The sequence below is a fragment of the Delphinus delphis genome, chromosome 5, assembly GCF_949987515.2.
Source record: "Delphinus delphis chromosome 5, mDelDel1.2, whole genome shotgun sequence".
NCBI lineage: Eukaryota > Metazoa > Chordata > Mammalia > Artiodactyla > Delphinidae > Delphinus > Delphinus delphis.
The window spans coordinates 117,074,546-117,101,619 of record NC_082687.1 but is presented as its reverse complement, the minus strand read 5'-3'; the positions used below and the strand labels follow the sequence as shown (position 1 = coordinate 117,101,619).

At 40.2% G+C, this 27,074-nt stretch overlaps 1 protein-coding gene across 2 annotated transcripts in view; it reads left to right on the top strand.

Moving 5' to 3' along the window:
• Nucleotides 1-27,074, top strand: part of SEC24D (SEC24 homolog D, COPII coat complex component) — a 112,044-nt gene that overhangs the window by 11,404 nt on the left and 73,566 nt on the right. The window contains exons 4-7 of one of the 2 annotated variants that reach the window (XM_060012929.1): nucleotides 4,532-4,680; nucleotides 6,261-6,539; nucleotides 6,822-6,952; nucleotides 22,865-22,976. In XM_060012929.1, coding sequence (XP_059868912.1) covers nucleotides 4,532-4,680; nucleotides 6,261-6,539; nucleotides 6,822-6,952; nucleotides 22,865-22,976 — 671 coding nt within the window. The remainder of the gene's footprint in view (nucleotides 1-4,531; nucleotides 4,681-6,260; nucleotides 6,540-6,821; nucleotides 6,953-22,864; nucleotides 22,977-27,074) is intronic. The other variant, XM_060012930.1, reaches the window with a different exon arrangement.

Here is a 27,074-nt window from a genome sequence, read left to right as displayed (position 1 = left end):
AGGAGTAACCCTTCTGGAGGGTTCTGGCCCTTGCTGATGGGGAGGCCATTTCGTTACCCTCTGAAGGAGCCTGTAGTCCCTGCTAGTGGGAGAACTCCCTCTGGAGTGTTTTAAATCATCAAGTTCATTCACTGACAGGGCATTTGTGAGGTTGACATTCCCTGGCTCTTGTCTGTTGTGATAACATTTGCCATTGACGTGGTAGCTCTGAGATGCAGAGTGAAGGTTGATGTAGGAATCACTGGCTGAGTGAGACTGAGTAATTGTGTTTACATGGGATCGTGGTTTGAACAAGGAGCACGAAGTCAAAGGGCCTGACTCAGGACCTGCCCCTCCTGTCTCTAGCCTCAATAGCATGGTGGGGAGGCACGAGGGGAGGGCAGAAAGCCTGAACCAAGACGCTGCCTCTGGTTCAAGCAATTCACTAGCCTTGTAATGCTGGTGACGTTCCTGGCCCTCTAGACCTCATTTTCCTCACTTGTGAAATGAGGAAGTAGAATTCTCAGTCCAGAGTATGGAGGAGAAAATCTGTAGAAGTACATTGTTGTGAACTGCCAAGCAAGTCAGATTTTTTTTTTTTTTTAAGAAATGCGAAAATTGAAAGCCACTTTGAAGTTAAGAAAAGATTTGAGTCACCGGTATTAGCCTAGATTGGATTGAACTTTTCAGTTATTTCTACTTGTTTCACTTGAATTAGGTTGCTTAGAAGTAGGTAAATCACAGACGTTGCCATCAGACCGATCTAAGCTGTGTGATTGTGAGCTCAGCACAGCGTCTGGCACAGTGATGAACAGAGGCTCTAGGGTTGGGCACGTTTGATACCCTTGGCTCAGGGAGTTTTGGCTGGATAAGTTACTCTGCCTCTATGTGCCTTGGTTTCCTCATCACAGTTGTAGCAATAATAGTGTGGTGGTGAGGATTTTGATCACTAATCCATGCAAAAAACCTTGCACAGTGCACAGCGCCCATGAAAGACAATGCATGTTAGCAGTTATCAGCACTGTTTCCACTGCATATGGAAAGTCTACGGTCTCTTACTTGCCCTTCCTACTAGCTCGGTGTTGCTACCCACCTCAGCTCGGTTTAGGAATCTGCCTTATTGTGATTCCCAGGGAAGCACTGACAGATTTTGCCCCATGTCTTCCTCCTCCACTGTTCACTTGCCTCAGCTTGAACTGCGAATTAAAGGTTGGAAATGGGATTTAAAGATGGAAAAGTCTAGTATTCAGGCTAAGCCTCCATGGTGAGGCTACCTAGCCTCATGGGACATATTTCTGTGTATACAGTTCAGTGCAACCACAGAGGGCTCAGTGACTGTGCAGGTGAATCACACCAGTCTGATAACAGGGGTTGTCAGAGCATAGATCCCATATGACCTGGCTATGGTTATAAGCACTTCAGGGAGTCATTTGTACTTAGAGGACCCATCATGGACCCATCATAGAAATCTTTTGATTTTTACCATATCGAAACTGTCGAATAAAAACGTGATTAATTCAGAGTCATTATGTTGATTTAAATTTAAAAATTATAAGTTTTATTTTTAAATGTTGCTACTTCAAAGGTAATGTTTCCTAAAACTTAAAAATAATACCTAATCACTTGTCTTTTGATGTTGGCTAAAGCGGAATAAATGTCTTAAACTTGTAAGTGGTACTAAAGTTATCTACAAAGTGTTACTGCTGGGTGGGATTAATCTCCTAAATAAATTCCATAACCTAAAGTTCCTTTTTTTAATTATAGGGGAAAAAGTCAATTGTAAGTGTTCTGTTTTGACCAAGAAATGGCAAATTGGGTGGGAAGGAAGGTTGGAAGGAGACTCGTCTTCCCAAATCGAAGCTATTATTAGGGTGAATCTAATAAGAAATTGGTTGCAATGGAAAAGGAGAAAACAAGAAAAATAAGAGAAATACATACTTGTTTTCTCTTCCATTTGTGTGTGTATGTGTAAAGCAATGACATGATTGAGCAGAGCTTTGTTTTTCTCTAGTCTATGGGCTAAGTATTTAACAATCTAGATTTTGTATCAGTCAAGTCTTGAAAAATTTGGTACCTTATCTCCAAATTCTCACAAACTTCAGCATACAGCTCACTTCCTATGCAATTTGAAAGTGAAACTTGAAAATGAAAAGTATTTGAGGTTGAGCAGGCCACAGACAACTGAGTCAACTCTCTAGAGGTTTAGGGTTAAACTGAGGCTAAATTTTCATGTTTTGTTAATCCTCTGGTTATGATCCTTTATGGTTCTTTTTGGTTCTTTTTGATGGTGAATCTGCCCTCTTCTGACAGTCAATGAAACAGTTAATTAAAATATGTAATTGAATGTTTCTCAGCCCAGAAATATGTTAAATGAAGTAATCAATGAGAAATATTTAAATCTATATGATTGTTAATTCTAACCACATTATATTTACAGCAGGGAAAGGGATTGTTCCATTTTTATGGATTGAAAGCTGAAAGCTACAGAGAACTAAGTGGCTTGTCCATGCTCACACACCAGCTCTCCAGGCTAGGGTCAGGGGCCTGGATTCTCATCTAAGCTCTGACACCCACATGCTGTGTGGTGTTGGATAAACTAATTGAGTAAAGTAATGAAATTGAAAAATATTAAACCACTCTGTATGTTTAATATGTTTTGTTAATCTCTTTTTTCATATGTATGTCAGAGTTCTTTTAAATTTTTTTTTTTTTGCGGTACACGTACCTCTCACTGTTGTGGCCTCTCCCGTTGCGGAGCACAGGCTCCGGACCGCAGGCTCAGCGGCCATGGCTCACGGGCCCAGCCGCTCCGCGGCATGTGGGATCTTCCCGGACCAGGGCACGAACCCGTATCCCCTGCAGCGGCAGGCGGACTCTCAACCACTGCGCCACCAGGGAAGCCCTAAAATACTTTTTATAAAAAAAATACTTAATAAAAGTTACCCTTTGCTTTTTTACTTTTAAGTTGATAATATTGCATTTAAAATCCAGATCTGTTTAAGACTTAGTTGATCAGAAAAAAAAAATTTGTGAATTTCTGACGCCTAACTCCTAGGATATGTATTATGCAATGAATGATGAGTCGGTTTTTTCAAGTCAAAAAGTAATAGCTAATGGTGTGCATTCTTTCATTCTGTATTTTAAATCTTTAACCTTTTGTTAAGTTAAAAAAAATACTTGACTGGAGCCTGTGCTCCGCAACGGGAGAGGCCACAACAGTGAGAGGCCCGCATACCGCAAAAAAAAAAAAAAAAAAAAATACTTGAGGGTGCTTGTCATAACTTCCATTTGAAACATATTTCATCCTACCTGTACTATCTCTATAAAAAATGATTCACAGAATGTTATATTTTAAAAATATTTTTAACATCTGTGAAATATCTCTGAACATGTTTGGGGGAATTTTTTTCTCAAATGATTAAATAACACTACCCACCACCTCCTCCCATTAACTGCTGGTTAGCCCAAGCCCTGTAACCATACTTCACACTACAGCCACTAATACATTCTTGTAGAGAATGTACATTCTGCCTGTGTGCAATTGTTTCATGTATCTATGAAACTCCATGCATGAGTTTTAAGAAAAAGACAAAAAGCATCATTTCTTGAGAAAAAGAAATGATTTCTTTTTGTGATGCAGTGGATTTACAAAACATGTCTTTTTTTTTTTTTTTTTTTTTGCGGTACGTGGGTCTCTCACTGCTGTGGCCTCTCCCGCAGCGGAGCACAGGCTCCAGATGCGCAGGCTCAGCGGTCATGGCTCACGGGCCCAGCCGCTCTGCGGCATGTGGGATCTTCCCGGACCGGGGCACGAACCCGTGTCCCCTGCATCGGCAGGCGGACTCTCAACCACTGCGCCACCAGGGAAGCCCTACAAAACGTATCTTTAAGACAGTTCTCAAAATCATTTCTAAGTGATCATAAAGATACAGTCACAGAGCATTTTAGTTTTCTTGACTTCTGGTCTATTGATCATTAGCCCTAGCATAGTTTAGGCTGTGATGGACTCAACTTCCCAAATTGATTTCCAAAACTTGTTCTTTGTTTATGTTAGAATTTTTTTTTTTTTTGGCTAGGTGTCTTGATATGTTTAGCATGTAAGCATAGATATGGGATGATGCTACATGATTCATTTTGAGCTCACATTGAGGTTAATTAAAGATTTAGTGTATAACTGCTGTATTTAAAATGGGTAACCAACAAGGACCTACTGTTTAGCACAGAGACCTCTGCTCAATGTTATGTGGCAGCCTGGATGGGAGGTGAGTTTGGGGGAGAATGGATACATATATATGTATGGCTGTGTCCCTTTGCTGTGCACCTAAAACTATCACAACATTGTTAATCGGCTATACTCCAATATAAAATAAAGAGTTAAACAATAAATAAATAAAAGACTTAGTGTATAATATCAGTCATTTTCCTAGTGCCACTAGATGGGCTGATTTAATTTTACAAGTTACTGACATTTGTTGTATGTCATTTGCATATGAGACTATATGATATTTTGCATATGAGACTATATGATATTAACACCCCTTTTCTCTCTCAGATTTCCTGGCCCTCCACCTGTCAACAGTGCGGCCCCCTCCTATGCACCATACTCACCCTCTACACAATCGTCTTACCCAAGTCCAGTGTCCACTTCATCTGTCGCCCAGCTGGGCACTCAGCTCAGTGCTATGCAGGTCAACAGCTATGGTAACAATTTCATTATTCATGCTCATTGATTGTCTTGTCTCATGAGTATTTTTACTAAGAAAGGTTTTCTTCAAGTTCAAAATAGACATACCTCTGACATACCATATTGAAGTAGTATTTGGACATTTTCGTATAAATCATCTGTATTATGTAAGGCAATAATTATTTTTTTCCAAATCATGCTGCCATTTATTTCAAGATAATTGAAGGGCCCTCAGAATACCTTATGTTCAACACCACATCAATAAAGAACAAAAAATGCTGACTTCACAAATAAACATTAGACCAGTGAAATTATTTTAAGAAATGTGAGGATAGTTCAACCCTGTGTTTATTATGAGGCCCCCAAATCAAAAATATAGTACTCTTTGTTTCACAGTGCTTTTTTTGTTGTTGTTGTTTTTAATATAAATTTACTTATTTATTTATTTTGGCTGTGTTGGGTCTTTGTTGCTGTGCGCGTGAGCTTTCTCTTGTTGTGGCGAGCGGGGGCTACTCTTCGTTGCAGTGCGCGGGCTTCTCGTTGCAGTGGCTTCTCTTGTTGCAGAGCACGGGCTCTAGGCGCACGGGCTTCAGTAGTTGCAGCACGTGGGCTCAGTAGTTGTGGCTCGCGGGCTCTAGAGCGCAGGCTCAGTAGTTGTGGCGCACGGGCTTAGTTGCTCTGCGGCATGTGGGATCTTCCCGGACCAGGGCTCGAATCCGTGTACCCTGCATTGGCAGGCAGATTCTTAACCACTGCGCCACCAGGAAAGCCCCACGGTGCATTTTAATTCTGCATTTAGATGATGGGAAGAATGGAAGCTCAGATGCTGTGGGACAGAAAAGAGAACACTAGGAGAGAAAACAGTTACAGTACCGAGATTAACATCAATAGCAGTGCTGTATAAGAGCCATAGAAATTCTCTCTGGAACAACAGCATAGTCAGCCATTTATCTTGATGACAGATGTTTTCATTACTTAAAGTTAGTTTCTTAAAAGTATCAGTAGGAAAAACCCTCAGAGTATTTCTTTTTACTGGTTTCAAAATGGCTAAGTCTCCAAAGCAGCAGCAGTGCAGTTTCACATAATCAAAGAAAGGAAAAAATAATCTGGTTTTATGATTTCCAGTATAATTCGGTAGAATTTTAGTGACCCATCCCGTCTCCTTGGTTATTTCTACCTACTTCCAAAATCCATTCGATCAAGTCAAGCACAGGATGCAAATAATTTATTGACTTGAGTGAATAATGCTTGTCATGCAAAAAAATGTTTTTCTTCTGTATGATTTTCTATATTCTGTACCAGGTAAAATTCCTGAATTAATGCCATGTGTCATGAAAAGTGAATGCAACTGAGTTTAAATTTATCCTGCTAATTTTCTCACTATCATTATAAGTGTTGCTCCACTTGTATGCAGTACTCCAAATAGCATTTGTGTCACTTTCTGAATGATGATTTCATCTTTGGGGGAAAAAAATGTGACTTTTACGGGTGCCTTCTTGCTTTATTCTGAAAAGGAAGTGTCCCTGTTGTATACGTGGTAGAAGTCAGAGTGTTGAGAAGTGTGGCATTTAGGTGGGCTGGTCTTTTTCTGGCCTAGGTTCGGGCATGGCTCCCCCCAGCCAGGGCCCCCCTGGCCCTCCATCAGCAGCAGCAGCATTCCAGGGTCCTTCACGGTCTCCGCAGCCATCCATCTTGCAGCCTGGATCTCAGGTTCTCCCACCACCACCCACTGCACTAAACGGCCCCGGTGCCTCACCCTTGCCTCCATCAACGCACAGACAAGATGGGCTTCCCGGGCCTGCTCCTCCGAACGCCCAGTACCAGCCCCCGCCTCTTCCAGGACAGACCCTGGGCCCTGGATATCCTCTGCAGCAGGGTAAGGTGGGCAGGGCTCAGAGGAATGCCTTGGGCCCCCTGAGGGTACCCTTAATTGGGAATCATCAGATTTGTTCCTATGTTACTAGGCATCTATCACTTACTGTTTTTGAATAGTGTGGCAAGTGCAAAGTAAAGGGGAACTGTAAATATTCACGTTTAACTCCCTGCCTTATTTAATATGAAAAATGCAAGGTGCTTGACTGAACAGTATAGTATTGTCAATGAGCCCTACATCTGGGTTTGGGGATTATAATCATTTCTTTTTAAAATTTTTTCTAAGCAGCCAACTATGGCCCCCAGATGGCAGGTGCACAGCTCTCCTACCCAGGAGGCTTCCCCGGAGGTCCTGCACAGATGGCTGGTCCACCGCAGCCCCAGAAGAAGCTGGATCCTGACTCTATCCCCAGCCCAGTAAGTGCTCTTTTCACTCTCACAGTCTACCTAACAAAAAAACATTCTTCATTCATTGTTCTCAGAAACTATTCAGTTTGTTAGCATTTGTCCTGTCCTTTATTGTCAAAGCACAATACCCATCACATGGATAAGGCTTGCTTCCTTCTGTGTATGTATGGGGGTGGTGAGGGTGGGTTATGGCATACCAGAGGTCTCCATGAGAGAAACAGCCTGTGCAGAGTTTTTTTTGGTATCACGTAAACTTGGCAGTATCTATTGATGTTTATATTCACATATATTGGCAGTATGTATTGATATTTAATGAGTAATTAGTAGTAAGAGTATAGTCTATATAAAAATGCTATTTTAAGAAACTAAAGGACCCTTTTCAGGATACTCAGAGGAGTACAAAGTATTTGGCGTATTTAAAAAAACTGTTTTAAATAAAATTAGAGCTGTAACTTAATTCTCCTCCACCCAAGTGATTTTCTTTGGAGAATTACTTTTTAGTAACTGTATCAGTTGGCTTTTATTAGGTTAATCTGCATAACAAACAGTCCCCAACTTGGCTTACATCCACAAAGATTTATTTATCACTTAGGTTACATGTACACTGCAGTAGCTGCAGTTTGGTTTTAGGTTCTGTTCCATATGCCCTTATCACTCCAGAATCTAAGGTGAAAGGGTACCCCTTATCGGGGACATGTATTCGCATGGCAAAGAGAGAAAAGGAGGAAAACTGGTGAAAAGGTTCAATAGCTGTTAAAGCTTCCAGTCAGATGTGGGACATGTCACAACCACACACATGCCCTTGGCTGAAACAAGTCATATAACAAATCTGATGTCAATGGGGGAGGGATATAAACACTTCCCTCAGAAGAAACTGCAAGTCTTATGGCTTTGAGCAGGGATATAAAGTCCTTTAGAATAAGAATGAAATTGTCTACAGTTAACTTGCATCTTTGAAGTGGTTCTATAAACATGAGTAGAAAAAATTAGAAAGAGACTAAGGAGCACTAAGAGGTATTATATTTCATATATATATACATATATATATATATGTATATATATATATGGCCTAACTTTTGCATGTAACAAACCACCAGCAAACTTAGTAGCTTACAACCACTGTTTATTATGCTCATGAGTCAGTAGGTCCTCTGGGCTGGGCTTGACTGATTTTGGCTGGGCTTGCTTTGTGCATCTGGGGTCCACTAGAGGCTTGACTGGAGCCCAAATGGTCTAGGATGGTCTATGAGTTTTCTGCGGTTGCTATAATCCAAGTACCATAACCTGGGTGACTTTCCAGCGTCTGGTGGCTCCAGGCATTCCTTGGCTTGTGGCCGCATCATTCCAATCTTTGCCTCTGTTGTCATATCACCTCCCCCTCTTCTCTGTGTCTTTTCTTCCGGGTGTTGACCTCAGAACTCCCTGTGTCCCTCTCATCAGTTTCATCCACCCAGATAATCTAGGATAAGCACTATCTTTCAAGATCCTTAATTTAATCAATCCTTTTGCTATATGCAGTGTTAGTCACAGGTTTCAGGGATTAGGACATGGATGTATCTTTTTGGGGGGCTATATATTCAGCCCACTATAAATGGTATCATTCATGCATTTGGTATTTGTTACCCATCTGTTAGCTGGGGATGGTTGAGTCCTGTCACCAAGCAGGATAGCCTAGGTTTGGCGGTGCCAGAGATCCAAGAGGGAAAGTAGGAATATGCAAGGCCTGCTGAGGATGGTCTGCAGTGTTCTCTCATCCAAAGCAAGTCCCAAGACCACCCCAGAGTCAAGGGGCAGAAAAATAGACCCTGCCTCTGCATGGGAGGAGCAACAAGGTCCTTAAAAATGGCATAGGTATAGGTAGGGGTGGAGGATTTTGGCTGTTTTTGTACTCTACCACTTATTCTATATTTTTTAAAATATAAACTTGAAGACTTGTGATAAAGTATCTGATGCTATGTTAGAAATTAATTTTTTTTTTTTTGCGGTACGTGTGCCTCTCACTGTTGTGGCCTGTCCCGCTGCGGAGCACAGGCTCCGGACACGCAGGCTCAGCGGCCATGGCTCACGGGCCCAGCCGCTCCGCGGCATGTGGGATCTTCCCGGACCGGGGCACAAACCCGTGTCCCCTGCATCGGCAGGCGGACTCTCAACCACTGCGCCACCAGGGAAGCCCAGAAATTAAATTTTAATAACTCTTAGTGCCCTTATTGATGATCATGTTACCAGCCATTACTTTTCTAGTTTAATATTATTTGATTATTCCAGTGGAAGAAGTATCATGTATTTACATGATTTACATTTTGACTTCCTGTTTCTCTGCTTGTATACAACATCTACAGACCATTTGGGTCATTCCATTTCATTCTCTGATGTTTCTATCTCCTGGTTCATTGTTAGTTAATCTCTCCAGTACTGTTTCTGTTACAGTTATTGGCAATTTTACTATCCATCTGTAGAAACTTCCATTTCTCTGGCCTCTCAGTTCTTGATCTTATTTTCTTCCAATGTTCTTTGTATCTACCCCACTTACTCCTATCATAACCAGTGACTGTACACCTTCAAAGTCTCAGCTGAAAGCATCCCATCCTCCAACCACTGCCTTCTATCTTTTCAGCTCATTCCCTTTAGGACTCAAACTTCAATAATAATTCACCTACCAGGATTTACAGCCTACCACTTTTTCTTGACTCACGCCACCTTCATCTTCGCACTTCTCCTCTGCAGCTTATATTATGTGATCCATGATTATAAATCTGTCCCTTGCATCTTCTACCCTGAACTCCTTTGCCCCGTCCCTCCACTGCATTCACCTAGAAAATTCCCATTTGTTGTTAAACCAACTCTCCACCTACGCCGTGCCTGCACCCCAGATGCAGAAGGCAACTTGAGAAAGATGCACACCACGCTTACTGGTCTCACTTTGAATTCATAACCACTAAACTAAAGTGAACCTTTAGTTGTGTGTTTCTAAAACCTGACTGCACAGAATAATAACTGGTAGAGCATTTAAAATTATTGATGCCTTGCTCCCAGCCCCCCAAATTACGATTTCATTGTACTGGGCATTGGAGTTTTTCAAAGTTCCTCTGTTAATTCTAACGTGTAGCAAGTTTGGAGACCATCATCCAACTCCGCTGACCCTCCCATTTTCCTGGATGACTATCATTTCTTCTCTCTTGAAACTCCTAACACTACCTTTTCCTTTTCTGACTCTTTAATGATAACCTGCTCCTTATTACACTGAGAAAATAGAAGAAATCCAAAGAGGACCTCTGCATGTTTCATTTCCACATCTCGCTGCATCTGTGCTCATTTTTCCCTCTTCCTCCTGTTAGTGTGGATAAGCTTGTCCATACTCCTGACCAAGGCCATCACCTCCACTTGTGCCCTAGAATCCACCTCTACGGCCTTTCAAGAGCAGCCCTTCAGAAAATGTCCCCTGTATTAGAGTTCTCCAAAAAACAGAACCAATAGGATATATGTCTATATATGGAAATAAATTTATTTTAAAGAATTGGTTTACTCAGTTGTTGGAGACTGGCAAGGCCAAAATCTGCTGGGCTGGCCAGTGCTCTGGAGACACAGGAGGAGCTGATGTTGCAGCTTGACTCTGAAGGCATCTGAAGCAGAATTCCCTCTTCCTCAGGGAGACCTCGGTATTTTTCTCATAATCCTTCAACAGGTCACAAGAGGCCTACCCACACTGTGGAGGGTACTCTGCTTCACTCAAGGTCTACTGAATAAATGTTAATCGCATTTTAAAAAATACCTTCACAGCAAGATCTAGACTGGTATTTGAAACTGGGTACCATGGCCTAGCCAAGTTGACACATAAAATTAACCATCACATCCCCTCTCTGCTGCATTATCTTTACTTATTTGAAGATAAACTGAAGTTTTTCTCTGTCTAGATCATTCTCATCAGAATATAAACCTCCCGAAATACCTCTTATTGTTAATGAAAGAAGCCTCCTTTGTCCCTTCCCCATATCTATCCAGTTTCCTCCCTATTTTGTGGCTCTCTTTTACAGCAAGAAATCTCTAGAAGGGTTGCCTTTACCCACTGTCTTGGTTCATCTCCTCCTATTCCCTCCTGAACCTGTTCCAGTTTAGATCTTATCACTACAACCCTACTAATACTATGCTTGTTCAGGTCTCCAGTGACCTCCCATTTCCAAATCTTGTGGCCAATTCTCAGATCTCCTCTGTCTTGACCTGTCAGCAACAGATTTGACACATCTGTTCATTCCATCCTCCTTGAAACACCTTTTCAGTGGGGTTACCGTGTCCCCAGCACATAGAACAGTGCCCAGTACATAGTATGCACTCATATTTGTTGAACGAATGAACGTTAACAACAAAAGCAATGAGCAGTATATTGTATCATTCATCCAAGACCCTTAAAATACACACATACAAATCAGTCCAATATTATTTTATCTTAAGAGTAATGGCAACACCACCCACTCCTTTACATCTCTGCTTATTTCACTGGTGGCTCTTTCCTGTCTCCTTTGTTGGTTTCACCTTGTCTTTGCAACCTCCTCGTGTTAAAAGTGTCCCAGAGTCTTTGGACCCATCCCCTTCTCCATCGACATTTACTCTCTAGTCAGCTCTACTCGAAGTGTGCTCCTAGGACGGCACATGAATATTGGCTGGAGCAACCAAAATGTCCATCAGCAGATGACTAGATAAGGAAGATGTGGTACATTTATACAATGGAATACTACTCAGCCATAGAAAGCATAAAATAATGCCATTTGCAGCAATATGGATGGACCTAGAGATTATCATACTAAGTGAAGTCAGTCAGACAAAGACAAATACCATATGATATTACTTATATGTGGAATCTAAAATATGATACAAATGAACTTATTTATGAAACAGAAATAGACTCACAGACATAGAAAACAAGTTTATGGTTACCAAAGAGGAAACGGGATGGGGGAGATAAATTAGGAGTTTGGGATTAGCAGATACAAACTAATATATATAAAATAGATAAACAACAAGGTCCTACTGTATAGCACAGGGAACTATATTCAATATCCTGTAATAAACCATAATGGAAAAGAATATAAAAAAGAATATATATATATGTATAACTGAATCAATTTACTGTACACCAGAAACTAATACAACATTGTAAATCTACTATACTTCAATAAAAAATTAAAAACAAAGCAAAACAAAAAAAACATTGACTTGGAGCTTAATAGAAATGCATGTTCTCAGGCTCCACCCCAGACCTGAATCAGAATCTCTAGGAATGGGGCCCTGGAACCTGTTTTAACAAGCTCTTCAGATGTTTCTTAGGCACCCTAAGGTTTGAGAAGTACCACTTTAGGGATTTCCCTGATGGTCCAGTAGTTAGGACTCCACACTGTCACTGCTGAGGGGCCGGGTTCAATCCCTGGTCAGGGAACTATCATCCCACAAGCCACACAGCACGGCCAAAAAATAAATTAAAAAAAAACAAAACACAATAACAAAAAAACCCCAAAACGTGGCCCGAGAAGTACCGCTTTCGATGACTCATTCTCATGGCTTTAAATGAGAATGTAGATACTCCTAGTCAAGACCTTTTCCTTGAAATCTAGATTAAAACCCCATTCTTCCAGGTCCTCTGGCCAAAAAACTTGGAGTCATCCTTGATTCTCTCTTTCTCACATTTAGTCCTTTAGCTAATTCCATTGCTTCTGCCTTTTGTGCTCATCCTGGTCCAAGCCTCTACCATCTGTACCCACCTGGATTATCATAAGAGCATCCTAACTGGTCTCCCTGCTATTCTAGTCTGCACAGCAGCCAGGGTGATCCTTTCACATTCTAAGTCAGATAATGTCACGGCTCATAACAAACCCTCCAATACTCCTCTAGTTAGAAACCAAAGTTCTTACAAAGGCCTGCAAGACCCTACCGTATTTGCCACCCCTGACACCGCCCACCCCCGCCACACACACACGCACGCACGCACGCACCCACACCCACACCCACACATGCACGCACGCCACTCTGACCTGGTCTCTTACCACTCTTCTCCATCACTTTGCTTTGCGTCACACCAGCCTCCTTGTTATGCCTCAGCCACGCCAAGCGTACTCCTGCCTCAAGGCCTTTGCACTTGCAGTTTCCTGTGCCTAGATTCTCCTCCCCTGCGTACATACAGGGCATGGCTCAATCCTGCATTTCCTTCACGTCCTCATTGCTCATCCCCCATCTCACTGGCACCCCATCCATATCACTTCATATCCACAGCACTTATTACCTGACATAGGATGTATCTTATTTACACATTTATATATCGCCTGCCTTCCATACTAGAATGTCAGCTCCAAGAGGTCAAGGATTTGGCATTGTTCACTGCTGTGCCCCTAACACATAGAACAGGGCCTGGTACAGAGTATGTGCTCACATATTTGTTCAATGAATGAATGTTAACAACAAAAGCAATAAGCAGTATGCGATGTGATTTATTCAAGACCCTTAAAATATGCACATATAAGTCAGTCCAATATTATTTTTATCTTAAAAGTAATAAAATAGCAATACCAGATGGAGCCTGTTTTTATATTCTTAATACCAGAGTAGGATGCTTTTGCTAACTAAATTAATTCTTCCTTCTGGAAAGAAAGATGTGAAATCATGTTTACCGAACTCCTGTTGCCTTCCAGCCCTGAGCTAAGTGCTCACTACAACTCTTTTGGATGGTGGTCTTAGCCATATTTTGGAAGTGAGGACACTGGTATCACCATCAAACTCTTCCTCACTCCTTGTATCAGCAGGAGGATTATTCAGCAGTTGAGATCTTCCTGTTCTCCTCTTTCTCTCACTGTGCCCAAGTGCAAATAATTCTGCTTTAGGCAGCCTGCCTTAGATGTGTACATGCATCTTATTATCTTGTCTCTCCCTTATCCTTTTTGTTCATTTATCTCAAGAGAATCACTTTCTTTTTTTCTCTTTCCTGATTCTATTTTGTGAAACTAGAATACTCTGTTCATAGCAGATATGTGTGAAAGTAATTCTAGTGGCGGAAAAAGAAATCTATACATTTTGAAGTAGCATTGGCATTATCAGGAGTCACCGTCACCAAATTTGAAACCCTTTAAGAACTGAGACACAGTCACAATCTCTATTGAAATTTCTGTGTTTTATCTCTAAGCTGTTTTCCGAGAATATGGATTTGAGGTAAAAAAAAAAAAAAAAACAACCACCAAAAAAACCCCTGTATTTTTAGAAATTACTAGAACTGTTTGTTATATTTCTCACTCTCTTTGTAGTATTCTAGCCAAGATGTGAATTAATTTAGAAATGTAATTACTACCAATGACATTGTTTCTTTGGAGGCAGTGCTTTGTGAGTTGCAAATGGCTAATTTAAAATAAACTTTTTAGAGGTAGAGTCTATCTGAAGACTGAGAGCTATCTATGTTCAATATATACATTATTATGACTTTTACCTCGCTTTCGTATTTGACACTTCATTGGTTGAAATGATGACAGTAAATGTAAACTACTCCAGTTTTGAATGAACCACATGAACCTTGTGGTTGAAATGTAGAGTATAATTACAGTGTTTTGATTTTTCTGTTTGCTTCTTGTCTCTGCCCATGGTAGCTTTTAGTCTCGTTTGTATCTTAACAGTAGTTGTGTTTGGAGCATATTCTATATCCTTAATTTAATAAAAATTCAAATCCTATGAAATTAAAAAGACAGAAATGCATGGATTTAAAAGCAGGCTAAACCTGTCTCTGATATGCTGTAAAAACCAATGATATCAATGCCAGGTGGGGCCTGGATTAGGATGAGATGGGAAGGGAAAATGGAGCAGGTAACGTTTCAGAGCTTGGGGGAAGACAGTTTTTATATTAGTAGTAGTTTCTTTTTTTTTAATCGAAATACAGTTGATTTACAATATTGTGTATGTACAGTGAAGTGATTCAGTTATACATACATACATTTTTTTCAGATTCTTTCCCATTATAGGTTATTATAAGGTATTGAATATAGTTCCCTGTGCTATAAACACAACAGTAAATCCTTGTTGTTTATTAATTTTATGTATAGTGGTGTGTATATGTTAACCCCAAACTCCTAGTTTATCTCCTGCCCCTTCCCCTTTGGTAACCATAAATTTGTTTTCTATGTCTGTGAGTCTGTTTCTGGTTTTTTTTTTTTTTTTGCGGTACGTGGGCCTCTCACTGCTGTGGCCTCTCCCGTTGCGGAGCACAGGCTCCGGACACGCAGGCTCAACGGCCATGGCTCACGGGCCCAGCCGCTCCGCAGCATGTGGGATTTTCCCAGACCGGGGCACGAACCTGTGTCCCCTGCATCGGCAGGCGGACTCTCAACCACTGCGCCACCAGGGAAGCCTCTGTTCCTGTTTTGTAAATAAATTCATTTGTATTATTTTTTAGATTCCACATATAAGTGATATCATGTATTTGTCTTTATCTTACTTCGCTTAGTATGATAATCTCTAAGTCCATTCACGTTGCTGCAAATGGCAATATTTCATTCTTTTTTATGGTTGAGTAATATTCCATGGTGTATATACGTGTGTGTGTGTGTGTATGTATGTATACACGCACCACATCTTCTTTATCCACTCATCTGTTGATAGACACTTAGATTGCTTCCAAGTCTTAGCTATTGTAAATAGTGCTGCTATGAACGTTGGGGTGCATGTATCTTTTTGAATTAGTTTTCATCTTTTCTAGGTATATACTCAGGAATGGCATCACTAGATCATGCGGTAGCTCTATTTTTGTTTTTTGAGGAAACTCCATACTGTTTTCCATAGTGGCTGTACCAGTTATATTCCCACCAACAGTGTAGGAGTGTTCCTTTTTCTCCACACCCTCTCCTGCATTTATTATTTGTAGACTTTTTGATGATAGTAATTCTGACCAGTGATACCTCACTGTAGTTTTGATTTGCATTTCTCTAATAATTAGTGATGTTGAGCATCTTTTCATGGGCCTTTTGGCCATCTGTATGTCTTCTTTGGAGAAATATCGATTTAGGTCTTCTGCCCATTTTTTGATTGGGTTGTTTTTTTCTTTGATATTGAGCTGTATGAGCTGTTTGTATATTTTGGAAATTAATCCCTTGTCAGTCTCATCGTTGGCAAACATTTTCTCCCAGTCAGTGGGTTGTCTTTTTGTTTTGTTTATGGTTTCCTTTGTTGTGCAAAAGCTTTTAAGTTTGATTAGACCCCATTTGTTAATTTTTTATTTTATTTCTTTTGCCTTGTGAGACTGATCTAAGAAAATATTGCTATGATTTATGTTGGAGAATGTTTTGCCTATGTTCTCTTCTAGGAGTTTTATGGTGTCATGTCTTATATTTAAGTCTTTAAACCATTTTGAGTTTATTTTTGTATATGGTGTGAGGGAGTGTTCTTACTTCACTGATTTACATGAGGCTATCCACCTTTCTCAGCACCACTTTCTGAAGAGACTGACTGTTTTCCATTGTATATTCTTGCCTGCTTTGTTGAAGATTAATTGACCATGGGTGTGTGGGTTTATGTCTGGCCTCTCTACTCTGTTCCATTGAGCTGTGTTTGGTTTTGTGCCAGTACCATACTGTTTTGATTACAGTAGCTTTGTAGTGTTGGCCGAAGTCTGGGAGGGTTATGCCTCCAGCTTTGTTCTTTTTCCTCAGGATTGCTTTGGTAATTCTGGGTTGTTTGTGGTTCCATATAAATTTTAGGATTATTTGTTCTAGTTCTGTGAAAAATGTCTTAGGTAATTTGATAGGATCACATTAAATCTGTAGATTGTTTTGGGTAGTATGGCCGTTTTAACAATATTAATTCTTCCAATCCAAGAGATGGGATATCTTTCCATTTTACTTTCTCATTCTGATATTTCATTATTAGTATAAAGAAATGCAACAGATTTCTGTATATTAATCTTGTATCCTGCTACCTTCCTGAATTCATTTATTAGTTCTCATAGTGTTGGTGTGGAGTGTTTAGGGTTTTCTATATAGAGTATCATGTCATCTGCATATAATGACAATTTTACCTCGTCCTTCTAATTTGGATACCTTTTACTTCTTTTTCCTGTCTGATTGCTATGGCTAGGGCTTCCAGTACTATTTGAATAGAAGTGATGAGAGAGGGTATCCATGTCTTCTTTCAGAATTTAGCAGGAAGGCTTTCAGCTTTTCACTGTTGAGTATTATAATGGCTATGGGTTTGTCGTAAATGGCTTTTATTATGTTGAGATACGTTCCCTCTGTACCCACTTTGGTGAAAGTTTTTATCATGAATGGATGTTGAATTTATCAAATGCTTTTTCTGCATCAGTTGAGATGACCATGTGGTTTTTGTCTTTTGTTGATATGGTCTATCTGATTGATTTGCATATTTTGAACCATCCTTGTGACCCTGGAATGAATCCAACTTGATCATGGTGCATAATCCTTATTATGTGCTGGATTCAGTTTGCTAATATTTTGTTGAGGATTTTTGCATCTATATTCATCAAAGATATTAGCCTGTAATTTTCTTTTTTTGTAGTGTCTGTCTGGTTTTGGTATCAGGGTGATGATGGCTTCATAGAATGACTTTGGGAGTGTTCCTTCCTCTTCAGTCTTTTGGAAGAGTTTGAGAAGGATAGGTGTAAGTTCTTTGTATGTTTGGTAGAATTCCCCAGTGAAGCCATCCATTCCTGGAGTTTTGTTTGCAGGGAGTTTTTTTAAAAGTTACAGATTTTATTTCACTTCTAGTGATTGGTCTGTTCATATTATCTATTTCTACTTGACTCAGTTTTGGCAGGTGGTATGTTTCTCGATATTTGTCCATTTCTTCTAGGTTGTCCAATTTGTTCACATATAACTTCATAGTATTTTCTTATGATTTTTTGTATTTCTGTGGTATCGGTTGTTATTTTTCCTCTTTCATTTTTTGTTTATTTTTTAAATTTATTTATTTTTCTTCTTGGTGAGCCTGGCTAGAGGTTTGTCAATTTTGTTTGTCCTTTCAAAAAGCGAGCTCTGGTTTTATTGATTTTTTTTCTTTTTCTTCTTTTTTGGATCTCTAGTTTATTTATTTCCTCTTTGATCTTTATTCTTTCCTTCCTTCTGCTCACTTTGGGTTTTGTTCTTTTTCTGATTCTTTTAATTGGTAGTTTAAGTTGTTTGAGATTTTTCTTGTTTTTTGAGAAAGGCTTGTATTGCTATGAACTTTCCTCTTAGGACTGCTTTTGCTGCATCCCATAGATTTTGTATGGTTGTGTTTTCATTGTTGTTTGTCTCGAGGTATTTTTTGATTCCCCTCTTGATTTTATTGTTGACCCATTGGTTTTTTTAGTAGCATATTGTTTAGTTTCCATGTAATCATTTTTTTCCTCATTTTTCTTCCTGTGATTGATTTCTAGTTTCATACCATTGTGGTCAGAAAAAAATGCTTGAAATAATTTCTGTCCTCTTAAATTTGTCCTAGTATGTGGTCTGTCCTAGAGAATGTTCCATGCATGCTTGAAAAGAATGTGCATTCTGGGTTTTTTGGATGTAGTGTCCTGTAGATATCAATGAAGTTCAACTATTCTATTGTGTGATTTAGGATCTCTGTTACCTTATTGGTTTTCTTTCTGGAAGATCTGTCCATTGATGTCAGTGGAGTGTTAAAGTCTCCTACTGTTATTGTATTCCCCTCAGTTTCTCCCTTTATGTCTGTTAGTATTTGTTTTATGTATTTAGGTGCTCCTATATTGGGTACATATATGTTAACCAGTGTAATATCCTCTTCTTGTATTGATCCTTTTATCATTATATAGTGTCCTTCTTTATGGCCTTTGCTTTAAAGTCTATTTTGTCTGATATGAGTATTGCTACCCTTGCTTTCTTGTCGTTTCCATTTGCATGAAATATCTTTTTCCATCTCCTCACTTTCAATCTATGTATGTCTTTCACCCTAAAGTGGGCAGCATATTATAGGTTCTTGGTTTTTTTTAATCCAGTCTTCCACTCTATGTCTTTTGATCAGAGCATTTAGTCCATTGACATTTAAAGTAATTATTGATAAGCATGTATTTATTGCCATTTTAAACCTTGTTTTGCAGTTTATTGTGTAGTTCTTCTTTGTTCCTTTCTTCTGTTTTTCTTTTGTGATTTGATGGTTTTCTTTTGTATTATGTTTAAGCTCCTTTTTGTTTTTTGTGAATCTATTGTATGTTTTTGATTTGTGGTTACCCTGTTTTTCAAGTATGTTAACCCATAACTATTTCTACCTTCTTTAGACTCATAGTCATATAAGTTCAAATACATTCTAAAATATCTACATTTTTTATGCCCCTCCCCCACATTTTGTGATTTTGATGTCCTATTTTACATCTTCATGTTTATTTTATTTGCTGTTCATTATAGTTATAACTGCTTTTATAAAAATTTTCTTACTGGCTTATTTAAGTGATCTTCAATCTTTTTATATATTTGCCTCTCCTATTGTGTTTTTCCCTTTCCTATAGATTCTTGCTTCTTTTCTGCTTAGAGAAGACCCTACAATATTTCTTTTAGGTTAGGTTTAGTATTGCTATCTTCTTTTAGTTTTTGCTTATCTGAGAAATTCTTAGTTTCTCCTTCTATTCTAAAGGATAATCTTCCTGTGTAGAGCATCCTAGGTTGCAGGTTTTTCCCTTTCAGGACTTTGAATGTATAATGCTACTCCCTTCTGGCCTGCAACATTTCTGCAGAGAAATCAGCTGATAACCTTATGGGGGTTCCCTTGTACTGACTCTTTGTTTTTCTCTTGCTGCCTTTAGAATCCTCTCTTTATCTTTAACTTTTGCCATTTTAATTATGTTATGTCTCATTGTGGGTCCATTTAAGTTCATCTTGTTTGGGACCCTCTGTACTTCCTGTACCTGGATATCTGTTTCCTTCTTAGGTTTGGGAAGCTTTCAGCCATAAATTCTTCAAATACGTTTTTGATCCTCTTTTCTCTCTCTTCTCCTTCTGGAACCCCTATTGTATATGTGTTGGCATGCTTTGTATTATCCAGTAGATCTTGTATGTTCCTTTAATTTTTTTTCTTCTTTTTTTTTTTTTTTACATTTGTCTTCCTGTCTGCTGTTCTGATTGGGTGATTTCTATTATTTATCTTCCAGATCACTTATTTGTTCTTCTGCATTATTTGGTCTGCTATTCATTGCCTTTAGCTTGGTATTTATCTTGGCAGTTGAGTTGTCTAATTTTGATTGGTTCCTCTTTATAGTTTCTAGTTCCTTGTTACAGTGACCTGCATTTCTATAGATAAATTTTCTTAATTCCTTCAGCATTTTTATTACCTCATTTTTGAACTTGGGATGTGGTAGACTGGAGTTGTCTTTTTCATTGTTTATTCTTTCAGGGGGTTTCTCCAGTTCTTTTAATTGGAAGTAGTTCCTCTGCTTTTTCATTTTACTTAAATTTCTCTGACTCTGTGAATTTAGGAGAAACAGTTATCTACTGTGGTCTTGAAGGGCTTTTTTTAATGTGCGAGTGTCCTTGTGTAGACTGTGTGAGTCCAGTATTTTTGATATAAGGGCTGTTTTTAGTATGGATGTCTGCCACGTCTTTCCTCAGAGTGTTCTGGCTATTGTCCCCTTGATATGGGGTGTGTTCGGTGTTGTGACCAGAGCCTGCACTGGATTTTGGGTGGGGCCTCCTCTTTGCTATGTGGTTGTCACAGCCCTGTCATGGGCAGGGTCAGCTCCCCAGTTGTTGTAGTAGAAGCCCCTAGATCTAGTTCTAAGCTGTGATGTGAGATCGGTGGGACTGGAGTGCTCCCGCTGGGAAAGGAGGCGCTGTATATTCCTCCCCAGGGGCTTTCCGCTGCAGGCATGCAATTCTGTGAGGATTCTGTGACACCACCCACCACTTGGTGTGCTTGCCCACAAAGTCCACCACTGCTGGTGTGCCCCCTGGACCTTCCCCCACTGTGGGAGCACTGATAATTGACTGGGATGTCAGCCCCACCTCTGGCGTGTGCCTGCTGCCAGAGGCCACTGCCACCAGAGGCATGACCTGCCAGGAGCATGCCAGTAATGGGGCTTGTGTGGTGGACCTGTGCTCCATCTTGCGCACACCAACAGTGGCGTCCCCGACCACACTCCAGGCCCCCTGGGCTGCCTCTGTGCAGCCAAACTGAGTCCCCTCCCTGGGTCTGTCCACTGAAGCTTATGTTTCAAGACCCAGCCACTGTGCACACCAGGAGGCACATGTCTCGGGCTAGGAAGTGGGACAGCATGGCAGCCCTCAGAGCTGGTCCCTCTCTGTGCTGCCTACCAGCAAGCCAGAACCTACGCACTCCTCCCGAGCAAAGTCCAGGCCTCTCCCACTCCCCCTCTGTCCCGGCAGACCTCCCAGCAGGGGAAGGAGGTTCCCAGGGTGAGAGAACCTTTCCTCCTTCACAGCTCCCTCCCAGGGGCACAGGTCTCCTCCCGATTCCTCCTTCCTTTTTGTTTATTCCCTTTTGTACTACCTGGTTACATGGGGATCCTTCTTGCAGCTTTGATCTTGTGCCAGCTTTCAGTTGGTATTCTCTGAGAATTCTTCCACATGTAGATGTATTTTTGATGTGTTTGTGGGAGGAGGTGAGCTCCACATCCTTCTACTCTGCCATCTTGATCTCCCCTCACATTAATAGTTTCTTTAGGGCCACAAAAACTTCGTATCCTCCAAGGCTACGTGTTGCAGTCTGGGCACTCATCTCATTTCTCCCCTTTTTTCCCTCTTTTTACTGCCTCCTTTTTTTTTTTTTTTTAACCCCCTTATCTCTTGTCATTTTTATCCTATAAAGAAAGAAGTGAGGACAGGGAGAAGATAAAGAGGAAGAGAAAGATCCCTTTATTATTAGAATTCCTTCTTAACTCCATGCAACTAGATTTTGCTCATTATTTTAATCCCTAGACAGTTACAACAGAAAGGCAATGTTTTGTCTCTATAGTCTTCATCAATAAATGTTTCAGTAGAGAAATATAAGATGTTTCCAAATTAAAGGACAAAACTTAAGGGGACTTCCCTCGAGGTCCAGTGCTTAAGACTCTGAGCTTCCAATGCAGGGGGCGCGGGTTCAATCCCTGGTTGGGGAACTAAGATCCCATGTGCCGTGCGGCACAGCCAAAAAAAAAAAAAAAGAAATAGGGACTTTTGTTCTCATTTCTATATGATAGGCAAAAATCATATGGGAACACGATATTGTTTGTTTCTTTTGTCTCAAGGAGCAGGGGTGTGGTGGAGGAAACTTGAAAGGCAAATTGAACATCAAGAGGGATTTGAGGAGAAAAGTCTTCTTCAGCTTATATATTTTAAATCATTTCTTCTGAATTTATTTTTAGCCTTTTAGAGTTTTCTTTAACTTCAAAAAATATTTTCTTTGGGCTTCCCTGGTGGCGCAGTGGTTGAGAGTCCGCCTGCCGATGCAGGGGACACGAATTCGTGCCCCAGTCCGGGAAGATCCCACATGCCACGGAGCGGCTGGGCCCGTGAGCCGTGGCCGCTGGGCCTGCGCGTCCAGAGCCTGTGCTCCGCAACGGGAGAGGCCACAGCAGTGAGAGGCCCGCGTACCGCAAAAAAAAAAAAAAAAAAAGTATTTTCTTTTAAAAAAAAAAAAGGTATTTTCAGTTTCTTATCCTATGAGAATCTTTTCCCAAAAAACTCTTATTTATGGGCCCAAGAAACAAATTGAATAAAAATAAAAAGATCAGGGCTCAAGAACATTACAGAATAGAATTTGGAAGCTACTGGCATAAAGTTGTGAAAGTAAGCAAAAGTGGGACTGAAGACATGGTGGGTTCTCAACGAGAGTTTGATCTGAAATGAGCTGAAAGGATTTAGAAAATGCCTTTGTGTGTGCGTGTGTGAATAGTGTGAGGGGAAGGTTGGGAAGTTTTAACTTACTTTAACGTGCTCTTGATCTCTTATTTATCAGATCCAGGTGATCGAGAATGACAGAGCCACCAGAGGGGGACAGGTTTATACCACCAACACCAGAGGCCAGATCCCTCCCCTGGTCACTACAGATTGTACGATACAAGACCAAGGTATCTCTTTTCAGTTACGGTTTTGACTAAGGTCTTAGTATTTCTCACAGTTTTTAAGCAAATACATTGATACCCTTCAATAATGCTGTCACCGATGGGCAACCCCTTTATAGCTGGTTAACAGGAACTAATTTGCCATTAATCAAGTAACGAGAAGGTACTGTCGTCTGAGTTCTACTGTATTCTCTGCTTGTAAAAATCTAGAGAGTTTCTGGTGAGGTACAGTGCAATGTATCAATTTAAGAAAATTTTAAATTTTAATTTATATGTTTAAAATTGTTCATGCCCTACTTTGGTTTAATTTATTTACTACAGTGGAAACCTGGCAGTATGACATGAGCAGAGCAGTAGGGGATTGAGTACTTGAGTCAGCAGACCTGGTGCTAGTCCCAATGACATTTTTTTCAGCAGGTCCCTTAACATTTGGGGTTCTGGTTTCCTACTTTTAAACTGGGATGAGGAGAGGCTGAGCTCTGTCTCTACTGCCTCTGTCCCATGTCTGCTATCAGTTTCATATATCTGTCAAGCCTCGTGCAGGTTTGATCTTTCTGGGAATATATTATTCTGTTATTTATGGCAAGTTAAAATATAGCCTGATGAGATGTGGCATCTCAGATTCTGAATAAACCCTTTTAATGGGTCATATACTCAGTCCTGGAAATATAACATTGGTATACAGGCAATCGTGTTGTCTCATCTCAAAGTTGTCAAGCCACCAGTTTCCAGATGGGGCTCCCCTCCCTTCAGTCCCTCCTCTGTGCTGCCTTCGGCACTGTCCTTACAGGGCAGGCAGCACAGCGAGGCAGAAAGCGCTCCGATTGGGAGCCTCACACGCCTGCACGCAAATCCAGGGTCTCTTCCTTAGTGTCCTGAGCTCTGCTTATCCCACCTCTCTGAACCTCAGTGTCGCCCTCTGTAAGATGTTAGGACTAAGACCTGCCCTGCAGGGGCAATGTACGGGTTAGAGGTGACTCATGTGTGCGCGTGTGCACACGTATGTATGTTTATATGTATGGGGGCTCGACATGTAGAAGGGGTTGATGTAAGTCACAGATGATGTTACTGTTATAGGTATTAATATTAAAACACACTTCAGATTACTTCATTTTCTATTCTAAAAATAATCTGTTCCTGACTACTTACAGAATCCATCCAAACTTAAATGAATTCACATTTGTTAAGCACTTAGGACCTGGTATATAATAGGTTGAGGTATATGAAATTACTGATTTTTTTCTATTATTGTTGACCTACAAGAATGGCAATTTCATTTCAACCTAATAGTAAGTGTTATGTTCATGTTTTTAATATTTATTTATTTATTTAATATTTTAGTTTGAGGCACTTTGCAGACCTAAAGAATATTCCTTACCAGCCTCATCTCTCGGCTGTTTCTTCCTCTGCATCTGCCTCAGCCATACCAAACTCATCCCCTTCCCCTCCTGTCTCTGATTCTCACTTTGTACTGCTTTCTCTGTAACGGACTGGGGACTGTTTTTTGTTCACTGTTGTACCCCTAGAAATTCACCTGGTATTTAGAATATAATGGTTGCCCAACAAATAGCTATTGAATAACTGTATTTGGTATATATAAGTCTCACCTTTCTAGTTGGGAAATTCTTAGTTCTTCTAACCTCAATTTAATTTTTTCTTCGAAATCTCCTACAGTTTCTTCCCCCACAGTGCTTTGTATTCACTTCTTTCATAGCTCTTGTTCCATTAAATTTTACTGTGCTTTGGGTCTGTCTTTCCCACGAGCCTATGAGCTACTTAGGAGCAGGATCGTACTTGTTCATTCATTCATTCACTTATTCAGCAAATATTGATTCAGTACCTAATACCAACGTGGTTAATATTGATCAAGTGCTTGCTATGCATTAAGATGGTCTTCTAAACACTTTATGTGGCTTAATCCCCCCTGTAACTTAATGAGATAAGCATTAATATCATTCTCATTTTACAGAATGTGAAACGGAGGTGCAGAATGCTTAGGTAACTTACGCAAGATACGCAGCTAATAGGAAGCAAAGCTAGAATTTGAACCCCAGCATTCTGATGCTAGAGCCCATGCTCTTAACCACTCACGTACTGCCTTTATTCAGAAATAAAAGTCACGGTTCTATCCTTAAATGGGTGTACAATCTGGCAGGGAAAAAGAGATAACTTAGTATTAATTAAACTGTTACAATAGCAGGATAAAAGGAATATTGCTGTGGGAACTCATATGTCAGGTAACTAACCCAGCCTGTCCTGCTAGAGTGGGGACAACTAAGCTGAGTCTCAAGTGAGCAGGTGTAAACCAGAACAAAAGTGGAGACGTCGGGAGAGGAAAAGGTTGCCCGGCCGCAGAGTGGATGTGCTAAGGTTTGGCAGTGGGAGAGGGTGTACGTGTTAAGGAGCACCATGTGCAGTTTTTTTGTTTTCTGTTTTATTTTTGAACGTAGAGGTGATTTTATTATTGTGGTTAAATACACCTAAAATAAACTTTGCTGTGTTCATGATTTTTAAGTGTACAATTCAGTGACATTAATTACATTCACAGCGTTGGGCACCGTCATGATGATCCATTTCCAGAAGGTTTTCACCAACCTGCACTGACACTCAGTACTCAATAAACAATCACTGCCCACTCCTCCACTCCACCAGCCCCTGGTATCTCATATTCTACTTTCTGTCTCTATAATTGGCCTGGTCTAGGTGCCTCACATAAGTGGATTCATACAATATTTGTCCTCCTGTGTCTGGCTTATTTCACTTAGCATAGTATTTTCAAAGTTCGTCCATGTTGTAGCATGTATCAGAATTTCATTCCTTTTTAGGGCTGAATGATATTCACTTTTATGTATATGCTGCATTTTGTTTATCCATTTATCTTTTGAAGGACATTTGGGTTGTTTCCATCTTTTGACTACAGTGAATAGCCATAGCTATGAACATTGGTGTACAGGTATCTCTTTGAGTTCCTGCTTTCAGTTCTCTTGGGTGTATACCTAGGAGTGGAACTGCTGGGTCATATGGTACATGTAGGGAAAGAGTATGAGGAAGAAGCAGAAAGAGAAGGAAAGACTAGGATGGCAGGGTCCACATCATTATCTTCTCTCTATAGCCTGCAGCCCAGCCTTTGGCAAAAAGAAAGACCTGCCTGCCATGGAGGGAGCCCCGAAGTTGGCCCAGTCACATCCCATTTACTGTAAAGCCCCTTCCTTTAGCCTGGGTTATTTGTTAATACTTATTAGTAGGCTTTAAAAAATTTTTTTTTAATTGAAGTATAGTTGATTTACAATATCATGTTAGTTTCAAATGTACAGCAGAATGATTCAGTTTTATATAGATTCTTTTCCTTTATAGGTTATTACAAAATATTGAGCAGAGTTCCCTGTGCTATGCAGTAGGTTGTTGCTGATTATCTATTTTATACACAGTAGTGTGTATATGTTAATCCCAACCTCCTAATTTATCCCTCCCCAACCCTCCTTTCCCCTTTGGTAACCGTAAGTTTCTTTTCTATGTCTGTGTGAGTCTCTTTCTGTTTTGGAAGTAAGTTCATTCCTGTCTTTTTTTTTTTTAGATTCCACATGTAAGTGATATCATATATCACATGATATTTGTCTTTGTCTGGCTTACTTCACTTAGTATGATAATCTCTAGGTACATCCATGTTGCTTCAAATGGCATTGTTTCATTCTTTTTTATGGCTGAGTAATATTCCATTGTATAAATATACCACATCTTTACCCATTCATCTGTTGATGGACATTTAGGTTGCTTCCATGTCTTGGCTATTGTAAATAGTGCTGCAGTGAACACTGGGGTGCACGTATCTTTTCAAATTATGGTTTTCTCCAGATATATCCCCTGGAGTGGAATTGCAGGATCATATGGTAGCTCTATTTTTAGTTTTTTGAGGAACCTCCATACTGTTCTCCATAGTGGCTGCACCAATTTACATTCCCACCAACGTAGGAGGGTTTCCCTTCTCTCCACACCCTCTCCAGCATTTATTATTTGTAGACTTTTTGATGATGGCCATTCTGACTGGTGTGAGATGATACCTCACTGTAGTTTTGACTTGCATTTCTCTAATAACTAGGGATGTTA